General features: G+C 39.1%; 1 protein-coding gene across 1 annotated transcript in view; it reads left to right on the forward strand.

Moving 5' to 3' along the window:
* CPQ (carboxypeptidase Q) overlaps positions 1 to 16,464 on the forward strand; it is a 500,522-nt gene that overhangs the window by 123,586 nt on the left and 360,472 nt on the right. The window contains exon 3 of the mRNA XM_006900354.1: positions 14,843 to 15,050. Within this exon, the coding sequence (XP_006900416.1) occupies positions 14,843 to 15,050 (208 nt within the window). The remainder of the gene's footprint in view (positions 1 to 14,842; positions 15,051 to 16,464) is intronic.

Consider the following 16,464-nt stretch of genomic DNA (forward strand, 5'->3'; position numbering starts at 1 on the left):
TTTTTTCTTTTCGAAAGAGAGGCGTGAACTGGGGTGGGGGAGCAGAGAGTAAAATGTGCAGCAATGAATGAATGTAAATCCGAGTGTCTATAAACTTTCATTAAAATCTATATAAAAAATAAATTCCTTACTACTGGGCCTGTTGACAACATCACGATAACTGGAGAAAATAATGAAATTGTCAAAGATTCCATTTGACTTGGATTCACAATCCACATCCATGGTAGCAGCGATAAAAACATTAAAAGCATTGCAAAATTTTCTGGCAAGGGCCTCTCCAAAGTTCTAAAAGGCAAGTATGTATGTTTAAAGACTAAGTTGTGCCTGACTCATGTCCTGGTCTTTTCAGTTGGTATCTATGCATCTGAAAGTTGGAAAATGAATAAGGATGACAGAACAAGAATCTATGTATTTAAATTGTGGTGTTTGAGAAGAATACTGAATATCACTTAGACTGCCCAAATGACAAACAGATCTGACTTGGAGTAAGGACAGAGTACTCCTTACGGTCAAAAATGGTGACACTTCTCTTATTCTTGAGGCATGTTGTCAGGAAGGGTCAGTCCTTGGAAAAATATCATGTTGGGTATTGTCAGCAAAGAAGAGGGAGACCCTCAATGAGAGAGATTGTGACAAGGTGACTGTAACCATGGGCTGAGGATGTTGGAGATTGTGAGAATGGCACAGGCTAGGGCAAGTTTCCAGTCTCTTACTGGACACTTAACAATAACTCAGAATGATGCATAGATGTTGTTTGTATGCATTCTTTTCTTCCTTTAAAGGAATTAAGTGCTGATATCTTATCAGTCTCAACTCAATCTATTCAGAATTAATTCTGTGCTCTCTGTGTCATTATGTGGAACTGAGACCACATGTACAATTTTCCTGAAGATTAGAGTAAACTATGTACCTATTGCCTCAGAGGCTGAAATGTACCCAAAAGTGAATGAGCAGTTAAAACACTACCAGATGTATAGGAAGTGTCCTTGAACACAAAGAAGTCAACATCAAGAAAATATTAGAGATGGCACGCTGACAGACCAGACTGCAGACAGATTCAGCTGCAAGTATTTCATGCACTTGATGGTAGACGAAAAGAACATTTCAACAGACATTTTCCTATTCATTTTACACAGGTGCTCAGATCCCTGTGACCTAGAATTGCAGTTTCAGATTGCTACTGTGAAAACGTCAAACTTCACTTCTACGTTTTCTACAGACTGTAGTGCATACTGTTGAGAATTCTGCTTATGGGCAGTGCTGATGTTCACAAGATTACTGTCTAACAGAGTCACTAAAATTTCTTAAAGAATTAAGCAAATATTAACTCAGTTTCCATTGATTCAAATTCATATTCACCTTTATAGTTTCATACTGGGGTTAGTTTCATTCTCTTGATTTAAGGCTGTTTTATCTACATGTTTCCATGTGCTGCTTGCACTCACTTATTTGCCATTGAAGTCCTCCGTTTTTGCAGCTACTTCTGCGGCAGTTCCTCCACTGGTGGTTTCTAGATTGTCAGAGATCGTCTCTGAAGAAATTGTTTCTCCTTTTTAATTGTATTGTACTCCTAAAAAGAGTAGAAGAGAAAAACCCTCAACTAGGTGGATTAACACAGTGACTGCTGCAATGGACTCTTGTGTGTGAAGAAGTGTGAGGATGGCACAGGACAGAACAAGGTTCAGATCTGTTATTTATAGGGTCGCTCTGAGTTGTACTTGATGGCACCTAACAACAACAACAACAAGAGTAGCCAGAAGAAAGGAAGCATTTTCGTAATCTTGCTACATATTGGAAGAGCAAACTCTAGACAGAACAAACTATCACTAGGGAGAGAATTTGTACACTTTCCCTTGCAGACTACGTGATACTGAACTTTGTTTGGGGTTAAGTAGGTCATGACTCCTACCATAATTTCAATTTAAATGTTTTTAACTCTTATGTAGTTGTGCCTTTATACAAGGTTTGGTTAAATATGTGTGATTTTAAAATAGACACTGTACTGATTTATCTAAGTTGGTCATTGCAAATGCTGGGAAATGAACAACAACTATGCATCATTCTCAGTATATTTGCTAAAAAGAAAAATTGAGTAATAGAAGCTTAAAGAAATAGGAGTTTATTTACCATACATAACAGGGAATCCTGATCAATGATGCCATTAGTTTTCAGATCTTTCTTGTCTGTGTGCTTCTCCATCCTCAGCAAATATACATTCATCCTTGTCCTTGCTGACTCAAAGTCATAAGATGATTGCTGGATCTGTAGGTGTCACATCTTTCTTCTAAATGGAGATTTAACAGGAAGGGCAAAGGCTCTCTTCTCTGTGGTCCAATGGTTAAGCAGTACATTGCAAACTCAAAGGTCAGCATTTTGAACCCGTCACCCACTGCCTGTGGTAGAAGGATGTGGCAACCTGTTTCTGTAGGGATTACAGCTGTGGAAATCAAATGAGGCAGTCTTATTCTTCCCTGTTCTATCATTAATCAGACCTAACTTGATGACAATGAAGTTTTTTGGGTGCTCCCAAATACTTCTACCCCTGTGTCTTTGTCAGAACTCTTTCACATGCCCAAACTCTTAATATGTAAGAGAATCTGGTAACTGATCATATAGCTTTTAATTATCAAGATAAAGGAAGACAAAGATGAAAATATTTTTTAATGAGCCAGTTGAGAGTTAAACACTACAGCTTCTTACAATGTGGAATATGGGTATAATGTTCATCAACTATTTACAAAATATTTTGTATAATAATTTTGATAAACTATAAACATCACAAGTTCTATGTACTACTGTTTATTTTGTTATCATTTTAAAATTCTTTTAAATCACATTATATTTTTAAGGAATGTTAATTTGAATTCAACTAATCTGTTAGTCTTTACTTTGTGAGGATGGTGCAGGATAAGGTTCAGATCTGTTGTATCTGGGGTTGCTAGGAGTTACAGTTCACTTACAGGCACCTAACAATGTATCTTGTATGTACTTAGTACTTAGTTGTTTTTATAGCTCTAATAAATGCTATGATGTTATATAAATGATTTTTAATGCTTAATACTGAATCTTCCAGAATTTATTACAATATAAGGTATAGATCCAAGTTGATTTTTCTCCATCTTGGTTTTGTTAGATGCCACTAAGTCAATGACAACTCGTAGAAACACTGAATTCTCATCATCTCTGCCCCACTTGAAACCATTTTTACACTCACTATGTTGTTCATAGGGAGCACTCAGGGACAAGCGGTATAAGAAGCTACGCTGTGATCTCAAAGGCATGAGGTTTGAATTCATCAGCTGCTCGATGGGAGAAAAATGGGCAGTCTCTTCCATGAAATTAAACTCCTCTGAAAACACTTTTGGGGGTCAACTAAAGGTCAGTTCTGATTTGAAGGTACTTACCAATGACATTTTGTTTATAGTATTGCAAGGAATTGTGCTCAACACAATGGCACCTAACAACAATAATGTTGGTCTCTCTCATTGAGGGTCTTCTCTTTCACTGACCCTAGACATTCGTTTTCTTTTGATTTCTGCTCTGAGGACTAGAACTTCCTAGTAACATGCCCAAAGTATGTAAGAAGACATTCACCATCTTTCTCTCTAAGGAACACTTTGATTGCACCCTTTCCAAGACATAATTGTTTGTTCTTTGACAGTCCATGGCATATTTAATACTCTTATCCAATATCACAACTCAAAGGCATCAATTCTTCCTCTGTCATCTTTACTCACTGTCTAACTCTCAGATGCTTAGCAGGTAATTGAAAACACCATGGTGTGGATCAGGCAAATTTTAATCTTTAAACTGGTTTTTTCCTCTACAGCATTTTGGAGAGGTCACTCACTGATTGCAAATTTTTGCAATGCAATGCATCCTTTTATTTCCTGATTCCTTGTGCCAAAGTTGATTGTGGATTCAAGTTACATGGCATTTCTATCTTTTCTCCATCTATCTTGATGTTGTCTTTGGCCCAATGGTGAGGATTTTTGTTTTCTTGATGTTGAGATATAATCCATACTGGAGGATGTAGTCCTTCACCTTCTGAACCAAGTGCTTCAAGTCCTCCTTAATTTCAGCAAGCAAGATTGTGTCATCTACATAACACAAGTTGTTGAGTCTTCCTTAGATCCTGATGCCACATTCTTCCTAATAAAGTCCAGCTTCTTGGTGCTTTGCTCAGCATACAGATAAAGCAGGTATGGAGAGAGGATACAGCCCTGATACACAACTTTCTTGATTTTAAATCAAGCTCTTCCTTGTTCTGTTTGCACAGCAGCTTCTTGATCCAGGTATTGGTTTTACATGAGCACAATTAAGTGGTCTAAGATTCCCATTCTTTTCAATGTTAGCCACAGTTTGTTATGATCCACATAGTCAATTGCCTTTGCATAATCAATTAAACATAATGTACTTTCTGCTTCCAGCCAAGATTCATCTGATATCAGCAATGATATCCATGATATCATAGCCTCTTCTAAATCCAATCTGAGTCTCTGGCAGTTCTTTGTAATCTCCAGGTTGTTGTGTTGTCGAGTCAGAACTGACTAATAGCTGGACTTCCAACAGCTTTTCAGCTGGAGGAGACTGCCCACCTTCTTCAGCGGAGCAGCTGGTAAATTTGAACCACAAGCCTTTGAGATTGTAGTGTAGTTTCTTAGCACTAGGCCATGGGGGCTCTCTAGTCTCCTTTGTTGTTGTTGAGTACTGTATCAACTTGGAGCTGACCCATAGCTGACCCTCCAGCAGATTTTCAAAGGCAGTAAGTCACACAGGAGAAGATTGCCCATCTTTCTTCTGTGAATCATTGGATTTGAACATTTGGGATTGCAACACAGCTTCTTACCATTAGGCCACCATGACCCCCAGAGTCCATTGTGATACAGAATTATTATTATTATTGATCACAGAGTTCTTTTTTCCATCATGAATATTTTATATAAAAATATAAACTATTTTTCTCATTTAAAAATATAGAATAATAAAGTTTTAAGAAACAATAAATAGCTCTGGATCCTTGAGGTGTTTGTATCTACAACAGAAAGTTTAAACACAGGGTTACAACATAAATTGTTATTATTAGAGGCCATCAAGTCAATGATGTTTTACAGTGAAATTCTGAACAGCAGACCTAAACCTTACCCTATCCTGTGCTGTCCTCATGACCACTTCCATATCAAAGACCATCAAACTATGACTGAGGAAGGGCTTCCATTTCAAAGCTAAGTCTATCTGAATAATATTGGTGGAGTAAACCGCTCAGAAAATTTATTTACTGATGGACTTTCATATGCTGATGTGGCAAACTCAGTTGTTGTTGTTAAGTGCCATCGAGTTGTAGACGACTCATAGAGACCCTATGAACAAAAGTCCTCAACACTTGTGTGACTTTCATCCTTTCTCCAGGTTCATAGGGTTTCTGGAGGCAAGCTATTACAGAAGTGCACGCCCCTCCTGCTTCCAAGCTTGTTTTAAGCAGGGAGCGCCAGTAAACACTGTCCACACTGGGTTACCATTGACGCATTTGACACATGAGTGTCACAGTGCTCAGCTTCACAGCAACCACAAGTTACCTCTGTACGGCAAGTGGACACACTAGAGCTACATGACATAGAGGAATGTTTGAACAAAAACAATGAAAAACATGCCCGAGGGCCCTACAGTATTTTACCATTCTGGCATGCCCAAATGCTGGCAACCTCTCTGCCAACACTCACTTACGACAAAAAAGAAAGCCACAAGTGCCAAGCGTTCCATCCTGGCCTCTCTTCCAGAAACTGGAGTCCCCTCCAGCTCAGTTGGAAAAGAAATAGCTGTGCACATCCATCCACAATTGTTTGTTTTAAGTATGAATCAAGGGAAATGGAAAGTTATCTAAAATGAAATACAACACACGAAAATCAATATGCTCGGCATTAGTGAGCTGAAATGGACTGATATTGGCCATTTTCAAGTAGAAAATAATCTGCCAGAAATAACAATTTAAAGTGGATAGTGCCTTGTTCATCATAAAAAAAAATACCATTTCAAAATCTGTCCTGACGGACAACACTATCAATGTTAGGGTAATATCCATACATCAATAAGGAAAATATGTTAATATGACTGTTATTCAAGTGCATGCACAAAATCACTAAAGTGAAAGGTGAGGAAATTTAGGATTTCTAAGAACTTCTGCAGAGTAAAATTGATCAAGCATGCAATCAGGATGCACTGATGTTACTGGTCACAATGCAAATGTTGGAAACAAAGAAGCATTGTTGGTTGGAAAATATGGCCTCGATGCTAGAAAGGCCACCATAGATTGTATGATGAAATTTTGCATGACCAATAACTTATTTATTACAAGTGTCTTGTTTTAAAAAAGAAAACCCAAAGAAAGAAACAAAAATGGTAAGTGTATATGTGGACATCACAAGATGGCATATACAGGAATCAAATCCATTGTATCTGTAGAAAGAAGTGATTGAGAAGCTCAATACATCCAGAAATAAATTGTGGAACAGATCAGCACCTGCTCCCTTGAAAGTTCAAGTTGAAGCTAAAGAAAAGCAAAACAAGCAGTCCATTGACGGGGAACTGCCAGAAATTCAAACTGGATTCATAAGAGGACTTGGAATGAGGGATATCATTGCTTATGTCAGGTGAATGTTGGCTGAAAACACAGGGTAATACAAATATATTTACCTGTGTTTTATTGACTCTGAAAGGCACTCAGAATTATTTGTATTGACTCTGAAAGACACTAAATATATGACTAGAGAAGACTTGTCACATCAAATTTAGTCTACCTACACAATATGAGTGGAGTAAAGTTCTCAGAACAATTATTTACTGAAAATCTTCTTGCCGATAAGCACAACTTTGTATAAATTATGCCCAAGGGAAGTTGAAAGTTATCTGAAATTAAATACAACACATAAAAAGGATATCTCTTTGGGGACTAAGGTGCACAGAGCCCAAGCCATGGTATAATCATTTGCCTCATATACATGTCATAGATGGACAGTACGTACGGAAGACTAGAGAAGAAATGATAACTCAAATTGTGGCATTTGGGAAGAGTATGTTGTGTGCCACTGAGTCAAGTACAACTCATAGCAACTCTATGAACAATGAACTTGAAATGTGCCCTATGGTGTGCCAGCCTCACCATCTCCAGCACATTTGAGACCATTGCTATTGTCACTGTGTCAACTCATCTTGTCAAGAATCTCCCTTTATTACGCTGACCCTCTACCTTTCCAAGCATGAGGTCTTTCTCCAAGGACTGTCCCCTTCTAACAATATGCTCAATATATGTGAGATGAAGCTTCACCCTCCAGGCTTCCAAAGAGCACTCAGGTATTAGAAGAAGTGTGGGCAGACTCTTCATTAGAAGCAAGGAGGATCAGACTTCATCTTACATCCTTCAGGCATATTCTCAGGAGAGCTCAAGCCTTGAGAAAGTAGTGGTAGCTACTGTTGTTGTTGTTAGGTGCTGTCGAGTTGAGTACTACCCACACTGACCCTATGAACAACAGATTTGAACCCTAGAAAAGTAAATGGACAGTCAGCAGAGGAGAGGGATCGACACAGCTATTATACCAATGAATTCAGCACAGACACTGTGAAAGAACAGCTTTGGACAGGGCGATGATAAGGGAGCACTGGTGGCCTATTTCATTCTTTCATACTTACAGTCACTATGAGTTGGAAAGGACTTGACTAGCATCTAATAAGAACAATACCTATTTATACTTCAAGAAGTCTTTTGTGGCACAGTTAGTAAAACAGTTGGCAGTTAACTGAAAGATTGGTGACTTGACCCCACTAGCCTCTCTTTGGAAGAACTAAGAGACAGTTTCCTCCCATAAAGATTTACAGTCGTGGGAACCCAATGGAGTTTCACTATCAGTCAGAGTTGACTGAATTGCAGTGAGTTTAATTTGGATCTGCAAACAGTAAGACTAGAACCCTTAGCTTTTATGCCTTTCATAACCAAAATCCATGGAAACATGATTTGGAATGATGAAATTACTGAATTTTCTTAAGATTCTTATTTTGATTTTATGATGGAAGTTTTATTGAGCTGTACCATAAAATCCACCCTTTTAATATGTGTAGTTCCTTGTTTTCATCATTTAATGATTTCACAGAATTCTGCAACATATCATCATTATCAAATGCTTTGTTCCTATGTATCTAGCTTGATATGGCTTCAACTACATTCTTCTTTGTGTGATTACCTTGCTGCTCCAACAACATTTGAAGTACTATTATATCCCCATTTCTTGTCTTGGCACAATTATTAAAAAAACTTACTATAATTGTAAATAGTTATTCATGGACTCTTGATCCTGTCCTGTTGATTTTTCTATCTATTCTTATGTCAGAGTCATGGTCTTGACTATCACTACTTTGTAAGTAAACTTTGAAAATGAGAAATGTCAGTCCTCTAACTTGTTCTTTTCCTAGATGATGTTTCTTATTCTTGGGTCCCTTACTTTCCCATGTGAATTTCTTTTTAAAAACCAAACCGACTGGGACTTAAGTAAATATTGCATTGGTTCTGTACAGTACTTTGAATAACGTCATCTTAACAATGAAAAGTATTTCAATTCATTTTCTCTTGTTTAGATCTTCTTTAATATACTTTAACATGTTGCCGCACACTTTTAAATTGAGACTGTGCTTAGAAACACATTTTTCTTTGCTGTCATTTGCAGCAACGTGTTAACAGTATTTTATAGAATCTCATATATACTTATACAAAAATGTATACTTATTCTGAATTGTATTCCTTTTTAATTTATTCCCATTTTATTCTTTTACTTTTTGTTCTTAATTTTATTTGAACGTTGTAGTTACTGTGCAGAAATGCACTTGATTTTCTGTTTATCTCATGTATTCTAGCTAAATCTATTTGTTCTAATTGAAAGAGTTATAAAAGATTGATATTAATCTTTGAATGTTATTTTGATTTTTAATGACTTCCTTTAAAATGTACCTTTCACTAGTTTCAAAGGCTGGCAAAGCCTGTAAGGAAAACAGGAAGGTGGCGTTTATACTGATTTCCCCTTTTAGAACAATTGATTTGCTATACAGTGAAAGTAAGGGACTCTAAACAAAACTGTTGAGTTTTTTAATTTTAATTTTATTCCCTTCTGCTAAACAATGATGAATGTCTCACCATTGCAGGACATACTTAACTAAGAAACAAATTCAAAGGCTTTTCTATTTTGAATTCAGAACTGTAGTTGGAAGATATTTTCTGATACCCTTTGCCTTGGAGGAGCCCTGGCTGTGTGCCTGGCTCATGGCCTTCAATAGCCTAGTACAAATTAGTTGAGAAATATCTACTACAAGAACATTCTTAAGAAGTGTTAAAGTGACTCCCTCTTGAGTCTTGAAACAAGGAGTATTTATAGAATCCCAGACATCATGGAAGGTAATATGAATAATATACAGTTTTCTTCCTACATGTTTCAAGGTTCTTTTTTAATCATTAATCACTCTACCAACTCAGTGGGGGAAAATTAGCATAATGTAATAATAACAGCTAACCTTGACAGAGGAACTCTAGTGGTTCTGTGGTAAAGGAATTTGGCTAACTAGAAGTTCAGTGGTTTGAACCTACCCACTGCTCTTTTAGAGAAGGATGAGGCAATCTGTTCCTATAGAGACCTACACCCCCAGAAACCCTATGGGAAAAGTTCTACTAGGTCCTATAGAGTTGCTATGAGTTGGCATCGGCTAAATGGCAGTGGATTAGTTAATGTGGTTGTTGTTGTTATTGTTGTTAAGTGCCTTTGAGTCAAGTACAACCCATAGTGACCCTGTGAACAACAGATCTGAACCCTGTCCTATCCTGTGCCATCCTCACACTTTCTGACACACTAGAGCCCATTGCAACAGTCACTATGTAGGTCCACGTGGTAAGAAGCCTTCCTCTCCTTTGCTGACCCTCCACCCTTCCCAGTATCATGTCGCTCTCCAAGGAATAGCCCCTCCTCGTATGTGAGATGAAGCCTCATCATCTTTTCCTCCAAAGAGCACTCTGGCTGCACCCTCTCCACGTGTTTGTTTGGCCGTCCATGAGATGTTCAGTACTCTTCTCCAACACCGCAACTCAAAGGCCTTTATTCTTCTTCTGTCATCCTTATTCATTGTCCATCTCTCAGATCCATAGCAAGTGATCAGAAAGACCATAGCCTGAATCACATACACCTTAGTCCACATTTGACATCCTTACTCCTTAATAATTTGGAGAGGTCCCTAACTGCAGACTTTCCCAGTGCACTGCATCTCCTTATATCCTGTCTGCTGGTACCAAAGGTGTTTATTGTGGATCCAAGCAAGAAGCTGTCGACAGGTTTGATCTCTTTTCCACCCATTATGATGTTGTCTATAGGTCCAGTGGTAAGAATCTGTTTTCTTGACATTTAGATGTGACCCATATCAAAGGCTACATTCCTTGATCTTCTGCATCAAATGCTTCAAGGTCTTACTTTCAGCAAGCAATGTTGTGTCATCTGCATAAGACAGGTGACCGATGGTCTCCTCTGATCTTGCTTTCTCTTCATAGAGTCAAGCTTCTTCAATAATAATTTGCTCAGCATACAGATTGACTGAGTATGGAGAAAGAATTCAACCCTGATACATTCCCTTCTTAATTTTAAACCATGCAGTGTTTCCCTGATCAGTTTGCAAAACAGCCTCCTGGTCCAGGTATAGGTTCCACATGAGCACAACTAACTACTCTGGGGTTCCCATCCTTCTCAATGTCAGTCATAATTTGTTATGATCCACAAAGTCAAATGCCTTTTCATAGTCAATAAAGCACAAATAGATGTTCTTCTAGTATTCTTTACTTTCAGCCAGGATCCATCTGACATCAGCAATGATATCCTTAGTGCTATACCCTTGTCTAAATACTGTTTGAACTTCTGGAAATTCCCAATCTATGTACAAACCATTTTTGAATGATCTTCAGCATTATTTTGCTTGCATGTGTTATCAATGACACTGTTCAATAGTTTCCACATTCTGTTGGATCACCTTTTTTGGGAATGGGAGCAAATATGGACCTCTTCCAATCTGTTGACCAGACAGCTGTCCTCCAAATTTTCTGGTATAGACTGGTGAGCACATCATAGGCTGCATCTGTTAAATGAAATAAGACAATTAGTATCCCATCAATTCCTGGGGTCTGTTTTTTGCCAATGCCTTCAGTGTAGCTTCCATTTCCTCCTTTTTTACCATTGGCTTCTGTTCATATGGTACTTCCTGAAATTTTTTCTGTGTCCATCAGTTCTTTTCAGTATAGTAATTCTGTGTATTCCCTCCATTTTCTTTTGATGGATTCAGATCGGTTGTGATGAATGGCTGTCTACTCCATGGCATCTAACAACAGCAGTTATAGATGTAGATGCTGAAAGAAGGAAGCAAGTGGCTTGCTCAAGGCCAGTTAGTCCAAAATGGTGTACTTCCAGCCTTAACTCAAGCAATCTGCTCCACAGTATTTACTCATCTTGTTGTGCATTTCTCTAAGCAAACACATACTCACCTGAAATAGGTTCCTAATACTGTAATGTCATCAAGAATTAAGTGATAGATGAGACCAGATCATTGAGCTTGATTATGGGATTGGACTCAGTTCTATGGTGGAGAAGCACCAGCCTGACGTCTGTGAAAGCAGAGAAGCATCTTATGACTGGGGAGGGGGGACGGGTTTAGAAGGCTGTTTTGTGAATGAGGTAACCTGAAACAAATTTGAAATATGAAAATAAAAAATTTTAAAAGGGAGGCTTTGAGCTGGTGCTTTTTTTAGAAGATACCAGAAGGCTGGAAGGATGTGCTGTGTACTCAGAAGACGTGGCCACCAGGGCGCGAGGGAACTGAGGTCTGCTAGGGCTTGGAGTGCTGCCTCAGGAATGAGAACGCACAGCTTGAAAGAACAGTTTTAGGAAATTGTTTTGATAAACTGGATTAGCAGATACAGAGAGGCTGAATCAACAGTAGATTAATATAAATGTCACAAGTGTTTCTAACAGTGTAAGAAGCATCTGGAAAATAGCTGGACAAATTTGACCAGACAGGGGGATGTTTCTCTTTTAGTTCCAGAATGATAATAGGTTTCTATTCTGGTGGCGCTGGGTTTGTTCAGCACTTGTCCTTAGATGGTACTCCACAGGTCTTCTACTCAGTGTTCTACTACCAACACGGGGCTAGGCTTTCAGAATTTTGTGTTTGCAAGGAAAGAGAGAGGGCCCGGTGCAGGTCAGAGACCTGAGAGCTGTGCGCATCTGAGTTAGTTTTCCTCCTGCCATGTGGACCTTGTGTTCTGCAGCCTTGATGGACTCCAGAGCTCCCACTGACTCCTCAGACAGATGTGCCCTTGAGCATGAGGATGCTGCTAAGGCCTTTCAGCATCTGAGGCATTTTGCAACTGTAAAAAATTACCTAAATTATCAAAATGAACCTCATGTAATGTTTTCAATGATATTATTAAAATGAATTTTCCAAACTATTTTTACCAAAAGGAAAAAATTAACATTCAGAGAAAGAAAAAAACATGTAAGTCAATACTGTCCCTCCATCCGCACCCCCACCTTATGGACATGAAGATCAGTGAAGGGAGCACCACCCTAAGGGACGAAGATGGCTGGGCTCCTCCTGTGTGATTTGTTGTTGTTGTTGTTCTTACATGCCATCGAGTCCCTTGCGACTCATAGCGGCCCTATGTACAACATCCCTAAACTCTGCTCTGTCCTGTGCCAGTCACACCATCTCCAACACACCCAACCCAATTACTCCAGTCACTGAATCAGTCCACTTCATAGGGGGCCTTCCCCTTCTGCGCTGTCCCTCCACCGTCCCAAGCATGATGTCCTTCTCCAAGGACCTGTCCCTCCTTGCAACATGTCCAAAGTATGTTAGATAGAGCCTTAGAATCCTTCCTCCAAGGAGCCACCCGGTTTAACCTTTTCCATGACAAATCTGATTGTTTTCCTAGCAGTCCATGGTATTCTCAATACTCTTCTCCAGCACCACAGCTCAAAGGCATCAATTCTCCTATACTCCTTAGTTACTGTCCAACTCTCTGATGCATAATAAGAGATAGCAAAGACCATGGCCTGTATCAGACGCACCTTAGTCTCCAGAGAGACACCATTGCTCTTCAGTACTTTGGAGAGGTCCCTAACAGCAGACTTTCCCATGGCAATACGTCTTCTAATTTCCTGGATGCTGGTGCCAAGAGTGTTGACTGTGGAGCCAAGCAAACTGAAGCTGTGAACAATCTCAGTCTCTTCACCATCCATCCTGATGCTGCCAATTGGACCAGTGGTAAGAATCTTTGTCTTTTTGACATTGAGCCTAAATCCATATTGGAGGCTGCAGTCCTTGACCCTCTGCAGCAAGCGCTTCAGGTCCTCCTCAGTTTCAGCAAGCAGGGTTGTATCATCTGCATATCGCAGATTGTTGATAGATCTTCCACCAATCTTGACCCCACATTTCTCCTCATAGAGCCCAGCCTCCCGGATAATCTGTTCTGCATACAGGTTGAAAAGGTATGGAGATAGGATGCATCCCTTGGCGTACGCCCTTCCCAATTTTGAACCATGCAGTGTTCCTTGCTCTGTTCTAATGACTGCATCTTGGTCCAAGTATAGGTTTCTCATTAGCACAATCAAGTGTTCTGGTATTCCCATTCTTCTCAGAGTCAGCCACAGTTTGTTATGATCCACACAGTCAAATGCCTTTGCATAGTCAATGAAACACAGATAGACATTCCTCTGGTACTTTCTGCTTTCAGCTAAGATCCATCTAACATTAGCTACAATATCCCTAGTACCACGACCCCTTCTAAACCCAACCTGGACTTCTGGTAGTTCTCTGATGATGTGCTGTTCCAGTCATTTTTGGATAATCTTTAGTAGAATTTTGCTTACATGTGAAATCAATGAGATTTTTCTATAGTTTCCACACTCTGTTGGATCACCTTTCTTTGGGATGGGAACAAATATAGATCTCTTCCAGTCAGTTGGGTAGGTGGTGGTTCTCCAGATTTCTTGGCACAACTTGGTGAGCACATCCAGGGCAGCATCTGTTAGCTGAAATATGTCAATTGGTATACCATCTATTCCTGGGCCTTATTTTTTGCTATTTCCTTCAAAGCAGCTTGAACTTCTTCCTTCATCACCATAGGCTCTTGCTTATGTGTTGTTTCATGAAATTCTTCTGTGTCTGCCAATTCCTTTTGATACAGTGACTCAGTATGGGGTCCTGAAATCATCCGCCACATTTCGGGTAAATGTGGAGTGCCAAGGCCACAGTGCACGATCCGTTCTAAGGCTCCATAGAGGGGAAAAAATAAGGAATCCTGTGTGGTTTACAGCCTCTGAAAACCTGCTGAAAGGTCAGCTGTGACTTGGTTCTGACTCAGTGGTACATAGCAACAGCACTATATGCAAATGAAAATCAGTGAAGGGCAATTGTCTATATGTTGTGTCATTGTTAAGTGCTGTCGAGTCATAGATGACTCATAGTGACCCTATGAATGAAAAAGCTGGACACTTGTATAACTTTCATAATTTCTCCACCTTCATAGAGTTTCTGGAGACAAGCTATTTTGGAAGTGGATGCCACTCCTGTTTACAAGCTGGTTTTAATAGGGGAGCCCCACCAAACACTGTCCACCATGGGTAACCATTATCACATTTGATATATCAGTGTCACAGTGTTTAGCATCACAGCCACTACGAGTTACTTCTGTACAGCAAATGAATATAAGAAAAAATTTAATATCTGCTTTTAGTCCATTTCCATGGTAACCTGCTGGCTTCTTTTCCTCAAGCCCTCACACAGGTATTCAGGAATACCAGGATGGTGTGCCCAAGATCCCAACTGCCTGCATTACAGTGGAAGATGCAGAAATGATGTCAAGAATGGCTTCTCATGGAACCAGAATCATCATTCAGCTGAAGATGGGAGCAAAGAACTACCCAGATGCTGACTCTTTCAACACTGTGGCTGAGATCACTGGCAGCAAGTATCCAGAGCAGGTGGGTGAAGGGGATTGTGGGCTCTCTGGGAAGAGACTATTTTAGTCAAGGTTCGCTTTTCAGAGGAATTAAAAAAAAAAAAGAACAAGAGCTTGAAAAGCTAGTCATCATAGATTTATTATAGGCAGAAGCTGAGATCAAACTTTTCCCTTCAAAACTTTTACTAACTTCACTCAGAAAAGCAGGACTGAATGAAGGATAGAATAGGAATCATGATGTGGAAATTCAGCCTTTTGAAAGCTGAAAGTTGTGTTTGTGTATCTGTGTTGTATTTATTGCATTTGGAGCAGCTTTATATTTGAGATAATACTTATAACTAATTGATAGTGACTTTATTGTGTGAATTGTATCATTTAATCTCTTCAGAGTTCAATGACTTGGGATCCATTGTTTTGTTTTACAGAAGTGGAAACTAACTCATAAGGATAATGTTTGGCACAAAGTCTAAACAGCTAGTAAGTGGGTAAAGAAAAGGAATTCAACCTCAGGAACGTTGAGACTGTGCAACCAAGCTTTAAACCAGATTACATTCTGTTTCTAGATAGGGTTTTGGTGCCTTTGTTTTTGCTAGTAAGGCTTGAAAATCATTTAGACCCAGAGGAAAAACTAAACTCTACACTTTGCTAGTTTAATATTATGTACCTTGAACTAGTTAATTATACTTTGAGTTTTAGAGACCATCTCTGTAAAGAAAGGAACGATATGTGTAACTAACAGAATGACTGCACATTTGGTAATCTAGTACAGTGGTTGGTACCTCACAGATGCTCACTGAAAGTACATTTACCTCAGTTGTGCAGGAAAAAGTTTCTGTACAAATGCCTTTTTAAAATTCCTTTGAAATTTTGAAAGTATGACTTAAAAATAATATTATCCAGGACTTGTGTGTTTGAGGGTACCAGTGAGAGTAAAGGAGAAGTAAATGACGATGATCTTTATCTCTCCAAAATGAAACTACCTGATATTTTTTGTCAGGACTTCTTCTAGACTTAAGTACTTTGCTGCTCTATTCTTTTAAGTTCTAATCTTCTATCCTCATTATACATCAGCCCTGTGGCTGTGGTCTCAGGGATAATAGAAAAGCAAGATTTCAGTGGGACCATAGAACATCAGATACCTATGAGTCAAAATTGGCTCAACAGCACAAAACAAGATATACTTCAATTTGTTAATCTGCTCAACAGATATTGGGAATTTGAGTGATTTCTAGGTATTTTATTATAAATTAATATGGCTTCTGTGAACATTTTTTACAGGTCTTTCTGTGGACATTTCTTTTCATTTCTCATATCTAGAGAGGGTTAAGCCAGGCTGTTCCTTGGAGGCAAGGATTCTGGGGCTTCGCCTGACATACTTTGGACATGTTGTAAGGAGAGACAGGTCTTTGGAGAGGGACATCATGCTGGGCAGAGTG

This window comes from Elephantulus edwardii, unplaced genomic scaffold, assembly GCF_000299155.1.
Source record: "Elephantulus edwardii isolate Elephantulus edwardi_28Jun2011 unplaced genomic scaffold, EleEdw1.0 scaffold00282, whole genome shotgun sequence".
Lineage (NCBI taxonomy): Eukaryota > Metazoa > Chordata > Mammalia > Macroscelidea > Macroscelididae > Elephantulus > Elephantulus edwardii.